This window comes from Felis catus, chromosome A2 (genome assembly GCF_018350175.1).
Source record: "Felis catus isolate Fca126 chromosome A2, F.catus_Fca126_mat1.0, whole genome shotgun sequence".
NCBI lineage: Eukaryota > Metazoa > Chordata > Mammalia > Carnivora > Felidae > Felis > Felis catus.
In genome coordinates this window covers 10400158-10419229 of record NC_058369.1, presented here as the reverse complement: position 1 = coordinate 10419229, position 19072 = coordinate 10400158, and the positions used below count along the sequence as shown (strand labels likewise).

Here is a 19072-nt window from a genome sequence, read left to right as displayed (position 1 = left end):
TAAGTCTATTTCGGTACATGAGGAGTATTTCTCAGTGTAAAAATGGGGATAATTTCCTTTTTCTTCATTTTTATCGTAACACTCACATAATATTACTAATTGTGGGACTTTGGGACAAGTTCCTCAATCTCCCTAAGCCCAAATTTGATCATTTAAAAAACCAAGTAGCTCTGCTTCCTCATGGGTCTGCTGTGAACAGTGAGGCGGGAAACCATGACCTTGAGGGGTCGGGAGTTCCCGGTGAGCTCACGCCAGGAGGAGAGCCTGGGCTCTCAAGTCCTGTGTTTCTTTCCTCCCGTTGCTTCCATTCTTTCTCCCCTTTCCTTGTGCAATGAGCACCATCATAGTAATAACAGCAGCAGCCACGACAAGAGCTTGTGTTGAACCGTCCGCTCCATACTCGTCTTTATCGGTTCTCCACACGGGCAGATTTTAAATCTCACTCCATCCGTGTGGGGTGGGTACAACGATGATCCCCAATTTACAGACATGCAAACTGAGGCATAGAGAGGAGAACATCTTCCCCCTACCACTTCCCCCAACATCTCCATGCGCCCACCACCCCCACCCCCCAGGCCCCTGTACCATCACAATTCTCCAAGCGGTTGGTGAAGACGTCCCCGGATGAAGAAGTGAACCCCGGAGAGCAGCGACAGGCCGTGGCGTTGACACATCTGGAGTTCAGAGGGCACCACCGTGCACAGTCTGTGGGTGCAAAGGGTGAGAGGACAGAGACCACAGTCAGAAGCTTCAAGGAATGGAGGGAGCCAGCCGCCAGCTGGGGGTGAGGAGCAGAGGAAGGGAGGTGGAGGAGCAAGAGGGATGGCTGCCATTGGAAGAAGAAAACACAGAAAACTCTGGACATTTGTGGAGGTAGAAACGGTTTCTCTTATCTCCAGAAGACCAGAGCCTCACTTGAAGAATATGCCCCGCTTTTCGGTGAGGGGCCCCAGACCCTCCCCCGTGCACTCCCCCGTGTATGTTACCCATGGGGCTGGCTGGGCAGACTCACCACTAGTCTTCTGGGCAGCAGCTCCCAGTGGCAACAGCAGCTGTGTCAAGAGTCCTGGGGCAGAAAAAACAGAGATGCAGTTTCAACCCTTGTCCACGTGGTCATTGTTCCCGGGAGGTGGTTCTGATGCTACAGTCCATGGCTCTCCCAAGGCTCTTGTAACTTACGAAGTTTTGAAGACCAGTCCTTTTCCTTCCATCTCCCTAGACTCCCCGAGGAGTCCGTCACTAACAGACATAGACCTTGTGGAGCCTCAGTGCTATAGGTAAGGGGACAGAATATACACAGGTGACGTCAGGGACACAAGGTAGAAATTCCAACCTTTCCCGGTGGAGGGAGTGAATCTTGAAGCACAAAGTCCTCAGATTGGCCAGGTTCTTAGTTCTCTGGCAATGGCAGAAATCTACCCTGAGGATTTTTCTCCCAGGGTCACTGTCCCCTCTTTGACATACATGTTTTGGGGCACACGAGAAGAACATGGGTTTGGGCGTCAGACAGCCCCAAGTCTGAGCCCTAGCTCACAGCAGTATCAGCAGGGCAGGGAGCCCTGGAGTCAAGAGAGGGGGGCAGCTGATGACAGGTGAGGAGTGACAACTAAGGGCACCGTCAGGTAGAGCCACCGTCTCCTGGTTAAGAGGCCTCTCCAGGTGCAGTACCAGGAGCGATGGGTCACTGGACAGGCTTTGTGGTATGAAAACGGCTGCAGGTGCGAAGGAATCTACCCTACAGGTAATCACTGGGTCACCTGTCAGAGTCTGTCCTTCCATTCACGGGAGGCATGATGCTGCTATGATGGTGTTTTGTTTTGTTTTTAATGAGATTAACAGTGAAATCAGTAGACTCTGATTAAAGCAGATTACTCTCTTGGCAAAGAAGAAGTCAAACTTTCACTTTTAGCAGATGACATGATACTCTACATGGAAAACTCGAAAGATTCCACCAAAAAAAACTGCTAGAGCTGATACAGGAATTCCGCAAAGTCGCGGGACATAAAATCAATGTACGGAAATCGGTTGCATTCCTATACACCAATAATGAAGCAACAGAAAGGGAAATCAAGGAATCAATCCCATTTACAATTGCACCAAGAACCATAAAATACCTAGGAATAAACCTAGCCAAAAAGGTAAAAGATCTGTATGCTGGATACTTATGAAAGGAATTGAAGACACAAAGAAATGGAAAAACATTCCATGCTCATGGGTTGGAAGAACAAGTATTGTTAAAATGTCAATATTACCCAAAACAATCTACACATTCAATGCAATCCCAATCAAAATTGCACCAGCATTCTTCTCAGAGCTAGAACAAACAATCCTAAAATTTGTATGGGACCACAAAAGACCCCAAAGAGCCAAAGTAATGTTGAAAAAAGAAAACCAAAGCTGGAGGCATCACAATCCAGGACTTGAGCCTGTAGTACAAAGCTGTAATCATCAAGACAGTATGGTCCTGGCACAAAAACAGACACATAGACCAATGGAATTGAATAGAGAACCCAGAACTGAACCCACAAATGTATGGCCAACTAATCTTTGACAACGCAGGAAAGAGTATCCAATGGAAAAAAGACAGTCTCTTCAGCAAGTGGTGCTGGGAAAACCGGACAGCGACATGCAGAAAAATGAACCTGGACCACTTCCTCACACCAGACACAAAAATAAACTCAAAATGGATGAAAGACCTAAATGTGAGACTGAAAACCATCAAAACCCTAGAGGAGAAAACAAGCAACAACCTCCTGGACCTCAGCCACAGCAACTTCTTACTCAACACGTCTCAGAAGGAAAGGGAAATAAAAGAAAAAATGAACTATTGGGACCTCATCAAGATAAAAAAAAAAAAAAAAAAAAGCTTCACCACAATGAAGAAACAATCAGCAAAACTAAAAGGCAACCAACAAAATGGGAAGATATTTGCAAATGACATATTGGGTAAAGGGTTAGTATCCAAAATCTATAAAGAACTTACCAAGTTCAACACCCTAAAAGCAAATAACCCAGTGAAGAAATAGGCAGAAGACATAAAAAGACACTCTTCCAAAGAAGACATCCAGATGGCCAATCGACACACAAAAAAATGCTCAACGTCACCCCTCATCAGGGAAATACAAATCAAAACCACACTGAGATACCACCTCACATGGGTTGGAGTGGCTAAAATTAACAACTCAGGCAACAACAGGTGTCGGTGAGGATGTGGAGAAACGGGAACCCTCTTGCACTGTTGGTGGGAATGCAAACTGGTACAGCCACTCTGGAAAACAGTGTGGAGGTTCCTCAAAAAATTAAAAATAGAATCACCCTACAACCCAGCAATAGCACTGCTAGGAATTTATCCAAAGGATACAGGAGGGCTGCTTCATAGGAGCACATGTACCCAATGTTTATAGCAGCACTTTCAACAATAGCCAAACTATGGCAAGAGCCTAAATGTCCATCAACTGGTGAATGGATAAAGAAGTTGTGGTTTATACATACGATGGAATACTACATGGCAATGAGAAAGAATGAAATCCTGCCATTTGCAGCAACGTGGATGGAACTGGAGGGTATTATGCTGAATGAAATCCGTCAGAGAAAGACAGATATCATATGTTTTCACTCATGTGGATCTTGAGAAACTTAAGAGGGAGAAGGGAAGGGGAAAAATAGTTACAAACAAAGAGGGAGGCAAACATAAGAGACTCCTAAATACAGAGAACAAACTGAGGGTTGATGGGGGGAGGGAGGGAAGGAAAATGGGTGATGGGCATTGAGGAGGGCACTTGGGATGAGCACTGGGTGTTGTATGTAAGCGATGAATCATGGGAATCTACTCCTGAAGCCAAGAGCACACTGTATACCCTGTATGTTAGCTAACTTGACAATAAATTCTATTTAAAAATAAAATAAAATAAAAATAAAACAGATTACTCTTCATAATCTGGGTGGGCCTCATCGGTTGAAGACCTTACAAGAAAAAAAGGCTGACCACCCCCCACCAGGAAGAGCAAATTCTTTTTCCAGACTGACTTTGGACTTGAGATATAACATCAACATCTCTGGAAACATCCCTAGGTTTCCCACCTGCCCTACAGATTTTGGACTTTCCAACCTCAAAAATCTCATAAACTAATTTCTTTTATTTTTTAATTATTTTTTAACGTTTATATATTTTTGAGACAGAGAGAGACAGAGCATGAACGGGGGAGGGTCAGAGAGAGAGGGAGACACAGAATCCGAAGCAGGCTCCAGGCTCTGAGCTGTCAGCCCAGAGCCCGACGCGGGGCTCGAACTCACAGACTGTGAGGTCATGACCTGAGCCGAAGTCGGACACTCAACCGACTGAGCCACCCAGGCACCCCTAAACTAATTTCTTAAACTAACACATTCTCTCTCATCTCTCTCTCTCTCTCTCTCTCTCTCTCTCTCTCTCTCTCTCTCTCTCTCTATATATATATATATATATATATATACACACACATATATATCTCTATCATATATGTACATATGCTTGTATACACATACGGAAACTACTGTTTCTGTTTCTCTAGAGAACCTGGTGTAATACAGGCTGTAAAATGAAAAAGCTCTGATAAGTCCCCCAGTCTGCCCTAGAAATAAGTTTCACCAAATTTCTTCTTTGAGACATTAATATAATTGAGCTAGTACCATTCTTAAAATTTCTTCCCCACTCTCCCCTACAAAGATAGTGCAAAAATCAGAAACAGAGCAAAACCCAGGAATAAAGCAAGGAACAGAGAAAATTCTCGGCCTGGATAGAGTTCTCTGATAGCTTTCGTGGCCTGTCCCCACTGTTAGAATTCTACCTACCCGGCAGCAAACTTAGATGCCCGTTTCTCATGGTGAAGATACCAGCAAGCCCAACCACGGAGGATGCTGCCCAGTCTTGGGGTGTGTGGGGGGGGGGGGGGGTGCTAAAAAGACTTCCTGTTTTAAGTCTGACTTCAGATAGAAAGCTCATCACTGGATGAACTTAGATAAAACAGCAATCTGCTGTTTTCCACACCCCGCCCCTCATATTTCCCTGTGACGACCATCTCTGAAACTCACACTTCCGTTTTTAAGTATTTGCTTAGCATTTCCAGTATTTGTGCTGAAAGCCTCTTTGACGGTTTTTATATCTTTTTGATCTCGGAAGACCTCCCAATTGTGGAGAATCATTCTCCTGGCTTTTTTGGCCCCTCTGAGGACTGTGGTTGAGAGTGAACAGACTTTTTAATCTATTTATTATCTACTTGTGTACTTCTTTATTTTTAAGTTCTTATTCTGAAACAAATGGAGACTGATGGGAAGTTTCAAAATTAATATAGAGAGGTCCTTCACCCAGTTTCCTGCCAAAGATACATTTTTATGTATTTAAGTATTCTTATGTGTTTAACAATCATCAAATATCTCAACCAAGAAATTGCATGGATCGTTCTGTGACACCGTGTTACGTAGACGGGTTCCTGTAACCATCACTACAATAAAGATACATAAATATCCCATCACCCTCATATGACCCCAGCATCCCTAATCCCTGGCTGGTCTAGAACTAAGGTGTTTTTATTCTTCAGCAACACTCATCGCAGCCTTAGACTCCTATGTATTGGTCAAGGAAAATATTCCTGATAGGTTTTAAAAGATGAGAAAAACGTCCCCAAATGTTACATTTCCTTTGTTTTCTACCTGGCCATGCGTATTATTAGTCTGCTAGCCCTGCCGTAATAACATAGTATCAGCTGGGCGGTTTAAACCACAGAAATCTATTTTCTCAGTTCTGGAGGCTGGATTCCAAGCTGAAGGTGCCGGGAGGGTTGGTTTCTAGTGAGAGCTCTCTCTTGGCTTGTAAACGGCCAACTGCTCCCTGTGTCCACATAGGACCTTTCTGTGTGTGTGGAGATAGAGAGGGGAGGGGAGGAAGGGAGGGAGAGAGGACCCTGGCGTCTTCTAGTTCCAAAGCCGGAACACTTCTCTCTCTGCGTCTCTTGGCCACGATGCCAGCCCCGCCTTGTTCCCCTTCACTTTTCTTTCAGCCTGTATTCCCTTCACAAAGGGCTTCTGTGCTGCTCTCAGGTCTGAGAGCTCCAGATGCCCCACAGTCTTGGATGTGCCCCTCCAGTGTCTTCAGGCCTCTGGACCTTAACAACCCATCGTGGGATTCCCGAAGGCCTCCCCTGATGGACATAGGAGTCAGGATAACGGCAACAAGCGGAGGGCACCTCCAGCCACGACACCGTGGGGGCGGAGACGGTGGTCAGAAGCCCCGGGGAATGGACGACGCCTGCTGCCAGCTGGGGACCAGAGAGTAGAGGAGGGGAGGGTTGGCTGCTGTTGGAGGAGGGAGATTCTAGGCAGTTGAGGAGGAGGAAACAGTTTCTCTTATGTCCAGAGGAAGTCCGTTTCTGAGGCTCATTCACAGAATAAGCCCCGTCTCCCCGGCCCCCCCTTGTCAGTGAAGGAACCCAGTCCCCCAGGGGCTGGCATGCACTCCATCACTGATGGGGCTGGCTGTGCAGGTGCACCTCCAGGGTTCAAGGCTGCGCCCTCAAAGGCAACAGCAGCAGCACTGTGGTAGGACCCTCTCCCTAAGGAGAGGGGGAAAAAAAAAGGGAGAGAAAAGAAAAAACAAAACTTCAAGGTACCTGGCTATGTACCTGCGTGACAACATTCCTCATGACCTTGTAAACTGAGACTACCTAATCAAACTACATGTTTATGTATGTTACCATATATGGGAGACAAGGAAGTAAAAAATACATTTAACACTATGCCACATGGCGTTCGGGGCTCAGTTCTTTGGGTACGAACGCAACAGAGCAGTGCCGGCAGGAATGAAGTCGCTTCCTGGAAAGAAAAGCCTCGGTGTCACGACTCTCTGTGCAAGATTCCCGCTACATTACCTGGGGAGGGTCCTCCGGGATTCGGAGACGGTGCATTTCCACCCTCTTTTCCACCGGGGATACGAACCTCGAACCTCGAGCCTCAGGGCGCCGGGAGAGGGGCCTCGCCTGGTAACAGCAGACCACTTGATCCGCAGGAGGCTAGCCCTCCGGTGCACCAACGGAACCCATGGGGCCCAGGAGCCAACTCAGGGAGCACGACCCGACAGACTGGTAAGAACCTGGGTTCGTTTGGGCACACCTGCCCCTAAGAAGCAGAAGGGGAGCCCGATCACCTCCCAGAGTTGCCCTAGAAGTTCCACAAGGGACAGGGAACGAAGCTGCAACTCTAAGGCGCTGGGCGGCAGGTTGGAGTCTGGTTAGTCTCCCTCAGAACAGGGACTTTAAGAAATATTCCCAAGCAGCTGCCGAAATTCCTTTTGTTTGGGGGAAATTCCCTGTCCTCTCTGGACCGACACGAACTGCCTGATTCCACTGGTGGAGAACAAAACAAAACAAAAGAAATCTGGAGTCTGCCCCTCTGTCTGAGCCGACAAGATTTAAAACTGGGAATTCTCTTTCTCTGCCTTCTGGTGGCACCTCTCCTCTTCTGCCTTCCCTCCCCCCACTCCTTTTCTGCACCCCCAGGGTGGGGAGGGGGGCAGCCTGCGTAACTGGCTCCTCAGTGCCTCAGGCACAATCAGCCTCTACTCCCCCCGCCCCCATGTCAAGGAGCAAAGACCACTGAAGTCAGATTTCCCCACCAATGTCCTAGGTAAAAATTCACCATGGGGAACAAATTGTCTTACGAGGACCCAAGTAAAACGTATTCAGTGTTTAAGCGAATTTGTTGGTTTGAGAGAGACAATGTTCATCAGCATTAAAACAAAAACAAAAACAAAAACAAAAACAAAAACACCCCACTTTTATTCTACCTAGATTTGCTGAAGGTCAAATGAGCTCATGCTATCTCTGTTCCAATTTGTTAACAAAAGGGTGATTTAAAGTAATGGTTAACTTTGTCTGTCTCATAGTTTTCATGGGTAATTGTTAAGACAGCTTTGAAAGTCTCTGCTAAACTAAAACGTGAAAGATTTTGCTTGCATAATAAATCGGGATTAAATTCATTGGAAATCTAACGAGGCAAGAGGCTAAAGCACTGATGACTGGATGTAGGTCTGTGCTTTTTGACGTGTCCGAGAAAAACCAAGGATATTTGGATCTGTTGAAAAACATGCTTTGTGCTTAATTGATTCATAAGTTTGCCATCTGAAAAAATTCTAATGTAACGGTTCACAATTGGTTACCACTTAGTTTTCACTGGAGACTAAAGTTTCTCAGAGTTAAACTTCTGCCAGATGTAATTAAAACTAATAAAAATAACAAAAGCAACTCTGTATATAGATAAGTAGGAGATATGAAAGAAAGATACAAAAAATGGAAATACATTTTTGTTGAAGGTAATAAAAAAAAAAAAAAAAGTAATTTTGTCCTAAATGAGACTGGTTATTTGGAGAAAAATGGCTTGGGACAAAATCTAAATGCAAAGAAAAGTTGTGGAAGGTTCACGAAGGAAAGTCTTTAAAAAGAACTTTTATGTGTGGTCAGGACGGACTAAGGTTAAAATAAATGGATTTTGAAAGTACTCAGGGTCAAGATTAAACTTCCTCCTCCTTTGATCCAAAGGCTGAGAAAACGATAGCGACACCCTTGGTGCCAGCCTCCAAATCCTCCACATTTGTGTTGTTCCTGTTCAGCAGAGGACTGGATGCCTCTGCCATATGAGGGATGGGTGATATATAAAGGGCTTTTACTAAGATACATGGGAGCCGTTTTACCAAACTTAGCCCATGGTATGCCAAAAATGGATGTCGACACAGCTGAAACATATTTATGTGGGCTTTGTTGAGAAAGGGCAGGGGAATAGACCTTGACTTTGGCCCTTTAACCCCCGCCCTCAACAGCCAGTGATCAATATGTAAGTTACTGTTGGGCCAAAATGAAATTAGTGCGTCCTACGACAACCAGGAAAGTCTTCCTTGGTCACAGTCCATACCCAAAGGTCCTACAGGCAGGAAACGAAAGGGTGAGAAAGAACAGGAAAGACCAGGCCAGCTCTTGGAGGTAGAGTCAAGCCTGGGTAAGAATGACTACTCCCAGCACCTTGCAAGACTAACGGGGCTTTGGGCTGCCAGTTACAGGGCCAGCCAAAACACGGGGCCAGGAGATGAGGTTTCTCCTGGCCAGCTATAGGAAATTGAGACAAGGGACAACTCTCCGCCTTTTTCCTATAGATGGGTAATTCCCCAACCAAGGCCATTACCCCTTTGGAATGCATTATGGTTCATTTTCTTTTGCACAAAGGCTTGGCCCCAATACCAATTGGAAGAGGGAACCTGGCCTCAGTCAACGCCAGGGAGAAATATCAATGGCAATACTATCCTACAATTGGACATGTTTTGCAAATGTGAAGGGAAATGGGGAGAATTCCCCTATGTTCATTGTTCTTGGGCCTTAAGGAAAAAATCGAGATATATGTAAGCAACGTAAGGTGGATTGTCATTTAATGGCAACCCTTTCTAGAGCCCAGCAATCAGGAGGGGACACAATTAAGGGCCCCTCACCTGTACCCAAAACAGACCTAGAGAAGGAGGAAGGGAAGCCTCCCTCCTCCTCCTCCCCCTCCCCCTCCTCTTCCTCCTCCTCAGGTCTTCAATCTACATATAATAATAATAATGCAATTCTGCTCCCTGCTACCCACCTTATCCAGGCCCTCCCCATAATGTAACAGGCATGTTTCCCTTACAAAAAGCTAGAATGCCAGAAGAAAAAAACCTTTACATTACAAGGTTTAAGACAGATAAAAGGAGATCTAGGAACATTTCTGATTGAATAAGTATATAAAGGCTTTTCAGAATATTACGTATGTTTTTGACTTGACCTGGAAAGACATAATGCTTTTGTTAAACCAGACTCTTAGTGAGACAGATGCTTTATAAAAAAAAAAAAAACAAAAAAAACAAAAAACAAAAAACTAAGGAAATCTAGATTTGGCCCTTAAATTATGCTAAATTAGCCACTATTTTACAAACACAAAATGGGAACCCAGTGGCCTTCCTGGAGAGGTTGAGGGAGGCTCTCATTAAATATATAGCTATCTCCCCTGACACCCCTAAGGCTGAGATGATTTAAAGGACAAATTTGTCACTCACTCAGCCCTACATATTCAGAGAAAATACAAAAATTGGCTGTTGGCCTTGAAGGGACCCTGGAGGAGCTGTTACAAGCTGCCAATTGGGTATATCATAACCAAGATCAAGAGAATAAAAAAAAAAAATTAAAAAAAAAAAAAAACAGAAAAGGAGGCTTAAAAAACTCTGAGGCCTTAGTTGTGGCCTTAGGTACTATGTGAGATCGGGCTTCCCGAGGTCCTGGCACCAAGTGCCATTTATATGGCCGCTGAGAGCACTAAAATGAGAATGTCCTCAGAGGGGACAACCAAAATGAAAACCCCATAAGCCATGCCCCTTATGTGGAGCCAATCACTGGAGATCTGAATGCCCTGGGGGACCTCTGTCTGTGAGGGTTCAGACAACTATGTCCCTGGAAGGGATTAACCGGGGCCTGGGGCTCTTCACGGTGGCCCCCCTAACCCAACTGTCTATCAGAAACCCAGAACCTCGAGTAACCCTAAATATAGAAGGGAAGGAAAACTAGTTGATTTCCTTCTCGACACCAGAGCGAACTTCTCTGTCCTCCTTTCCACGCCAGGCCAAGTATCCAAATGCCGCAGGACGATTAGGGCCATCTCCGGAAAACTTCTAACTAAATGTTTCCCTCAGCCCCTGGGATGTCTGTGGGGAAACCTAATTTTTTCTCATTCTTTCCTGATAATGCCAGAGAGCCTTACTCCCTTCCTAGAAAGGGACATTATAACTAAATTAGAGATTATGGTGCTACTAACTCCAGGACAGGTAAAGAATTGTATGAGTTTTGGCAAATTACTGGATATTGTAGGCTGTAGATACCAGGGTTCAGGAAAATAGTTTGCTGCTATATCAATTATTAAAGGAGACTCAAGCCGACCTACTCTCCCCCAAAAAGTTAATGAACTGGGGTCTGACTCCTAGACATTGTCTCCAGCCCTTGGAATGGTTACAAACAGAGCAGGGCAATTATTCTTACCAAGCTCTCAGAGGTAAGAGAGCATTAAAACACAGCATCAGGCCTTTCATTTTGGGAGGGACAAAACTTCTCAAATGGCCCAAAGGATGTTTACTGGAAAAAAAAATTTGTCAAGGACAGTTCTGCAAGCAGGATCAGCCTGTGAAGTATGTCTTAGAAACAATCCTTTCAGCCACAAACTTGCTCTCCCAGGCAATCAAGAAACTGGAGGCTGTCCAGAAGAGACTGACAGTTAGGTTCACTCATATACCAAGGTCGAAGGAATTCTACCATCTGTTGGTATGGAGTGATACTTTTACTAATTGAGTAAAGGCCTTCTCCTGCCAGACAAAAAAGGCACAGAAAGTAATAAAAGTTCTGCTTTATCAAATAATACCAGGTTCGGCTTACCTAAAAATTTTTCAAATTAATAATGGTCAATGGCTGCCTTGACTCTTTCTCTGGTAGCAGTCCTGGCTCGAGGAAAAGTTTTACACCTCAAAATAAAGGAGACTGTCTGTTTATACTCAGCAAAACTCTAGATAACACTTCACAAGCATTAGATGCTTTAAAAATTTTTCGTGATTCCGTTAAGGCCCAACTCTTGCAAATAGAGCCACCGTTGATTACTTACCGCTCCTGCTTCTCCATCACCTGGGTCATGAGAGATCCCCTGACATGTGTTGTTTACAAAGGTTGTTTGACAGGTTTGGACACCGTAGATGTGATCTTAAGTTGCCATCTTGTTGGTCGGTATAATTTTTACTTTGTGTTTTTCTCGTGTCTGCTAATGCCTGCCAGCCTTCCTGAAGAACCATACTATGGGCCACTCGACCGACCCCTTGGGTAGACTCCAACTGCTGTACCCCCACACCGTCCCTTATCAGCCTGAAGAAGCCAGAACAGTCGTTGTCCCTGTTCCCTAACAGCGGTTCCAGGCCCTGTTCCAGCGGAGAAATAAATAGGGAAAGGGTTAACATTAGGCAGGGAGAGAGAAGGGACCTTCAGGGAGGCAGACGGCAGCTGCAGGTGGGAGGCTGAAGAAGCGCATGGGGTTCTCCCCTTATGAAATCCTTTATGGGCGCCCTTCCCCCATTATCAAGGGCATAGGGGGAGGGATCTAAATGAGATAGACCAACTAGCCCTGAGACAACAGATGAGAGCCCTTGGCTCTACCCTAACCACCTTACACCCGTGGGTCAGGGAGCGATTATCTGAATCTGACCACAGACGCTCATCCCTTTAAACCAGGAGAGGCAATATGGATAAAGGAGTGAAATGTCCAACCGCTAAAACCCCTCGGGAGGGGCCCGTTCACTGTCATTTTGTCCACCCCTACCGCAGTAACGGTGGCCAACGTGGGTCCCTGGATTCACTACAGCAGAGTGAAGCCGGCATCTCAAAACTGGGAGTGGCATTCCTGACTCATCAATGCTGTGCAAACTGATCATACGGAAGATTCTGCAACTCCAGAGGCTCCAGGAGACTGCAGCCCTGCTTTAGTCACTCCAGAAGCTGATCTACGCATGATGGCAGAAGCTTGAGGAATCGGCAGTCTGGAGAAACAAAAGACCGTCGTTATTTTCTGTATGTTTCCTTGTTGTGATGCACTGTCACGCCTCGTTTCTCACTATTATCATGATTCTTGCTCTACTCTTTGCCATAGGATTGGCCGAGGCCACCCCGGCCAGCTGGAAACGTGGTGAGAGGTTTCTGTGAACACTCACCCTCCCTTTGTGGATCGGATACTTCGCTGGTACCGACACGGGGAAACAATGGCCATAGAGACTGGAAAATTGGATCCCCACAAACCTTATAGTAAAACAAAATACCCCAGTCCTATTACCAGGGTTTGGCTTCTCAAAAGTTCAGTTATTGGGAAAAACTGTCTTGCCTGGTGGGGAAAAAGTTCATTGTCGTCTCTGTTGAAAACTTAACATGCGAGGGGTGCCTGGGTGGCTCAGTCAGTTGAGCATCTGACTTCGGCTCAGGTCATGATCTCGCGGTTCGTGAGTTCGAGCCCCACGTCGGGCTCCGTGCTGACAGCTCAAAGCCTAGAGCTTGCTTCAGATTCCGTGTCTCCCTCTCTCTCTGCCCCTTCCCCGCTCACGCTCTGTTTCTCTCTGTCTCTCAAAAATGAATAAACGTTAAAAAAACAAAATTAAAAAAATAAATAAATAAAACTTTACATGCATAAGCCAAAGATTTTATAACTCAACTGTCCGGAAAACCCAATGGTGGGGGACCCCAGATCACCTTGAGCCAGATCCCCACCCCTTGTCTAACTTCTCTCATCTCCGAGAGGCCTGGGACAAGGTCCATACAGCCATCAAAGGGCGGGTCCCAGGTGGACTAGCCTGGATATGTGGAAGGAAAGCCTATATAGTACTTCCCTCAGTCTGGTCAGGGTCATACATGGTGGGAACTCTTCGTCCATCTTTCTTCCTGCTCCCACTTGCCAGAAGGAAACATTTGGGGACAGGGAGACTCAAAGAAAGCAGTGTGCCTTACAAATTGGCAACTAAAAAGATGATGAATGGCCCCCCGAGCATAAATCCAATATGATGGACCTGCCACCTGGACAGAGGACGGGTCCTGGGGCCATCGTGCTCCCATTTACATGCTAAACCGCATAATCAGACTACAAGCAGTTATAAAAATTATAACCAGTGAAGCTGCCAGAGCTCTTAACTTACTAGGCAAGCAGCAAACCAAAATGTGCAATGCCATGATCAGAATCGCGTGGCCTCAGATTACCTGCTTGCTTCTGAGAGAAAAGTTTGTAAAAAGTTTAACCTAAGCAACTGCTGCCTACAAATAGATAATGAGGGGGGAAAAAATCATGCAAGAGATCACAAATCAAATGAAAAGGATTGCTCCTATCCCCGTCCAGATCTGGAACGGTTAAAACCCCGGGGGGAGTTATCCGGAGGATGGTTTTCAACTTTCAGGGGATTCAAAACTCTCATTAAAATTATCCTCCTAGGGGAGGGTGGGTGATGGGTATTGAGGAGGGCACCTTTTGGGATGAGCACTGAGTGTTGTATGGAAACCAATTTGACAATAAACTTCATATATTGAAAAAATAAAAATAAAAAATAAAATAAAATAAAATAAAATAAAATAAAATAAAATAAAATAAAATAAAATAAAATAAAATTATCCTCCTAATCCTGGGAGGTGACTTAATCCCACCCTGCTTAGCTCCCCTGGTCATACGGTCTGCCTCCAGTTTCACGGCCGCTCGTGTAATACTGTTATAAAAATATAAACCTCGAGGGGCGCCTGGGTGGCGCAGTCGGTTAAGCGTCCGACTTCAGCCAGGTCACGATCTCGCGGTCTGTGAGTTCGAGCCCCGCGTCAGGCTCTGGGCTGATGGCTCAGAGCCTGGAGCCTGTTTCCAATTCTGTGTCTCCCTCTCTCTCTGCCCCTCCCCCATTCATGCTCTGTCTCTCTCTGTCCCAAAAAAAATAAATAAACGTTGAAAAAAAAAAAATTTTAAAAAAAAATATATATATAAACCTCGATAGGGCGCCTGGGTGGCTCAGTCGGTTAGGCGTCCAACATGGGCTCAGGAGGTCATGAGGAAGGCTGGGGGGAGGGCCAGAGATGGGGGGAAGCTCCCCCCCGCCCCCCACTCCTCAACCAGACCCACAAGTTCATGGCCTATCTTCCCCAAGTTGCCACAACAACACTTTTGCCAGTGGTTCTCATACCACATAACCGCATAGCCTTCTCCTAACGTCTGGCAGTTTCCTCACGCTTCCGGCTGAAATTTCTTCGCCCCTTTACAGCTGCTGCCTCACTGCCAGGTTGCAAAGTCAATGCCACATTTTAAATGTTTGCTACAGCAGCGCCCTGTCCCCATCGCTCACTCCTGTGTCCGTTACCTTATATGCTCATAATTCTGTCCCAATTCTGTGGGTCAGCAATCTGAGCTGAACTCAGCTGGGCAGTTAGTTCTTCTGATGGTCTCACCTAGGGTCACTCGTGCAACTGAGGCCACCTGACGGCTTGCCTGGGGCTGGATGGTCCAAGATGGCCTCACTCGCCTGCCTGTGGGTGGTGCCGGCTGTCAGCAAGGACCCTCGCATCCTAGGGGAGAGGTTGGCCCAGGTGTCTTCACACTTTGCTCTTACGACTCGAACCATAACAACAAGTGGGCAAACCCCGGCGAGTGTTTTTCAAGCGTCTGCTCCTGCCATGTTTGATAACGTTCCATCGGCCAAAGAAAGTCGTGCGATCAAGCGCATCTTCAAGGGGTAGAGAAATAAACTCCACCTCTTGATGCGAGGGAACAACAAAACCCACCCTGAAAAGAGATGCACGCTGAGAGATAGGAGGAATTATCGTGGCCACCATCTACTACATCGTTATCTACGCACACGCGCGTGCACACCCAGTGCAAAGTAAAACACCAGAAACCACTTACACATCCAGTGACGTAGCTCAAATCAAACTGACAGGAGCATGCATTATCAGGATGTGAAGTGAATGAAACTTTCCTGATGACGGAGGCATAAATTGTTTCGGCCACTTTGGAGACCTCTTGGCAGCATCCGCCAAAGCTCAAGGTCTGCCTACGTGATGACCCAGCGATTCCACTCCAGGCTTGCACCCAAGAGAAGTTAGAACACTGGTTCACCGTAAGACTTGCACAAGAACATCCACAGAAGCTTTATTCCCGACAGCAAAACCTGGAAAGGACCCAAATGTCCATAAACAGAATGGAATGTCGGGGCTGTGGGATATTCAGACAACGGAATACTACACAGCAATGGTTAAACATAAATTTCGCAGGCGCTCTATTAAGGGAAACACCAGCCACAAGGGGGCAATAGTGTGTGGTTCTATTTTTTTTTTTTTTTTTTTTTTAGTTTTCTTTTTTTTTAATGTTTATTTATTTTTGAGAGAAAGAGAGAGACAGAACGCGAGCGAGCAGGGGAGGAGCAGAGAGAGAGGGAGACACAGAATTGGAAGCAGGCTCCAGGCTCTAAGCTGTTAGCACAGAGCTCGACACAGGGCTCGAACTCACAAGCCCTCGAGCTGTGAGAGCATGACCTGAGCCAAAGTCAGCCACTCAACTGACTGAGCCACCCAGGCACCTCTGTGTGGTTCTGTTTCTATGAACAGAAAAACAAATCTATGGTGGTAAGTCAAAATACTTGTTACCTCTGGATGGGGCTTATTGACTAGGACTGGAGTAGGGCCCAAGGGTACCTCCTGGGGAGATAAAATAGTTCACATGCTGTTATGGTGGTATAGACATACATAGATTTCATCAAGGTGTGCGTCGAGATTTATGAACTTTTACATAAGTTATACCTCAGGATTTTAAACCACAAGGGGCACCTGGCTGGCTCAGTCGGAAGAGCGTGTGGCTCTTTATCTCAGGGTCGTGAGTTCAAGCCCCATGTTGGGTGTAGAGATTACCTTAAAAATAAATTTTTAAAAACTTGGAAAAAAAGAATTTTAAAATACAAAAACATATCCCTGTAAGAACAGGCAAAAAATTTTTTAAAAGTCCGCTGGGGTAAAGTACTGTGGACAGCCCATGGATTTTGGAGCCGGACTCCACTGCTTACCACATGTCTCATCTTGGTTAACTCACCTCCACTGGCCCTGTAAATTGGGGATAATAATAGCATCTACCTCAAAGTGTCATTGTGACAAGTTAACTTAAAATAAGATTCAGGGGCGCCTGGGTGGCTCAGTCGGTTGAGCGTCCGACGTCGGCTCAGGTCATGATCTCACAGCTCGTGAGTTCGAGCCCCTCATTGGGCTCTGAGCTGACAGCTCAGAGCCTGGAGCCTGCTTCCGATTCTGTGTCTCCCCCTCTCTCTGCCCCTAACCCACTCGCATTCTGTCTCTGTCTCTCTCAAAAATAAATAAACATTAAAAAAAAATTTTTTTTAAATAAGATTCAAAGTTTAGGGTAGTATCTACTATCTATTACCAGTAAGCTCCAAATAATGACTTGCTAATATGAAAATGAAGAGTTGAATATTCATCACTAGGGAGAAGGATGGTCACTGTGAGAATAACAGGAACAATTTGCTGACACATAAAATATAAAAACCTTCTCATTTAATTTGACTGCTTCAAAATATATAAATTTCAAAACTGACAGCATTACAAGATTTATTCAGCAACCATGGTGGGAGAGTTTAACATAGCTCTTCTGGTAAACAGATCAAAGACGGATACGGATACAGATACAGACTGAATAATTAATGTCTGTGCCTGGATATGGATATGGATACGGACACGGACTGAATAATTCATGTCTGTGCCCCACCCTCCATTCACATTCTGAAGCCTGATTCCCACCCTGTGATGCTATAAGGAGGGAGGTGATGAGATCAAAAGGGTGCAGCCCTCAGGAATGGGACTGGTGCCTTTATAAAAGACACCCCCACGAGCTCCCTTGCTCTGTTTCTGCCATGTGAGGACACAGGCAAGAAGACAGCCATCTACGAACCACGAAGCAGGCCTCACCAGACATCAAATCTGCCAGCATCCCGATCTCAGACTCCAGCCTCCAGAACTCTGAGAAGAAAGTTCTGCTGTTTATAAGCCATCCAGTCTATGGTATTTTTGTTATGCGGCCCGAACAGACGAAGATAGAGACCAATACCTATAAATGTGGAGAAGATTTTGAAACACAAATAATATGATCTAGTGGATTGTATTCTATATGCAGAATACAATACATTGGCTTCAACGACACAGGAAGCATTTATGACAACTGACCACACACTAAGTGCACCAGCTGGATACAGCATTCGGCTGTAATAAACCCATCCCTCCCCTCCCCGGCCCCCTCCCCAAAGCAGCAATGTCCTGTGCCAGTAAGAAGTGCACCTTTTCCACGTAACAAGATATCCAGAAACAAACAGTCCGGGGCAGCCACACAAAGATACCAGCTGGGGAGCCAGGATGGTCGTGAGGTCTGGCTACACTCTCTTCAGCTGCAGCCTTTACCCTCATGGCCGTGGGATGGCTTCTCAAGCACTGGGCATCATGTCTGTTTGTACAAAGGCCAAGAAGTGGAGGGATCTGGCTAAATGTTCCTTTGCAACATCCTTCCCCGGAATCACACCCAATGACTTCTCATACTTAGAATGGCCGGGACTGGGGGGGGGGGGCTGTGGCGTCCCCTAGCTGCAAGGAGGAGGCTGGGAGGTACGGGGTTTTTCAAGAGCGCATCGTACCAACCTGAACAAGAGAAACCTAAGTTGTTTTTTAAGGAACAAGGGGCAATTTTGATAGGCAACTAGCAGGATATGCCACGTTAAAAACAAAACAGATACCCAATATTCAATAACATAAAGACCACATTTTCTGCTCACAATGTAATTAAATTAAAAACCAACAACAAAAAGCAACTAAAAAAAAAAAAAACACCCATACACATGCAGGAACTTTCCGGAATGACAGAAATGTTGTATACCTTGAATGGCGGGTTGGTGACATGAACATACATACGAACCTGTCAGACTCCTCCAGCTGTACACTTAAGGTTTATGCATTTCGCTAGGAGTAATTATACCTCTAGAAAAATATATCCACATCCCATGGTTTTAAAATCTAATTACAGATCACTCACGGGCCAAAGAATAAGTGGTAACAGAAACTAAGACAATACTTAGATTTCAACCAAAATGAAAATATTACACATCAAAACATGGAATGTGGCCAAACGAGTGCCACGAGAGAGGATGACAGCCTGGAACGTTTATACTTTTAGAAAACTTGGAGGGCGCCTGGGTGGCTCAGTCGGTTGAGCGTCCGACTCTTGGTTTCGGCTCAGGTCATGATCCCAGGGTTGTGGGATCGAGTTCCGCATCGGGCTCCACACCCGCGTGAGATTCTCTCTCTCCCAGAGCGCCTGGGTGGCTCAGTCGGTTAAGCGACCGATTTCGGCTCAGGTGGTGATCTCACGTCTCCTGGGTTCGAGCCCCGTGTCGGGCTCTGTGCTGACGGCTCGGAGCCCGGAGCCTGCTTTGGATTCTGTGTCTCCCTCTCTC

At 45.9% G+C, this 19072-nt stretch overlaps 1 protein-coding gene and 1 long non-coding RNA gene across 6 annotated transcripts in view; both read right to left on the bottom strand.

Moving 5' to 3' along the window:
- Positions 1 to 8287, bottom strand: part of ADGRE2 (adhesion G protein-coupled receptor E2) — a 36588-nt gene extending 28301 nt beyond the window's left edge. For 2 of the 5 annotated variants that reach the window (XM_023241032.2, XM_045047173.1), the window contains exons 1-3: positions 4828 to 4924; positions 1013 to 1066; positions 586 to 705 (exon numbers count right to left, since the gene is read on the bottom strand). In XM_023241032.2, the coding sequence (XP_023096800.2) occupies positions 586 to 705; positions 1013 to 1066; positions 4828 to 4858 (205 nt within the window). In that variant the 5' untranslated portion in view covers positions 4859 to 4924. Of the gene's footprint in view, positions 1 to 585; positions 706 to 1012; positions 1067 to 4827 lie in introns of all 5 variants that reach the window. The other 3 variants (XM_045047185.1, XM_045047177.1, XM_045047190.1) reach the window with 3 other exon arrangements.
- An 8825-nt stretch (positions 8288 to 17112) lies between these two features.
- LOC123382437 lies at positions 17113 to 18925 on the bottom strand. Its single transcript, XR_006590805.1, has 2 exons — positions 17907 to 18925; positions 17113 to 17679 (listed from the first exon to the last, which is right to left on the bottom strand). It is a non-coding gene; the product is annotated as an uncharacterized LOC123382437 (long non-coding RNA).
- Between the last annotated feature and the right edge of the window lie 147 nt (positions 18926 to 19072).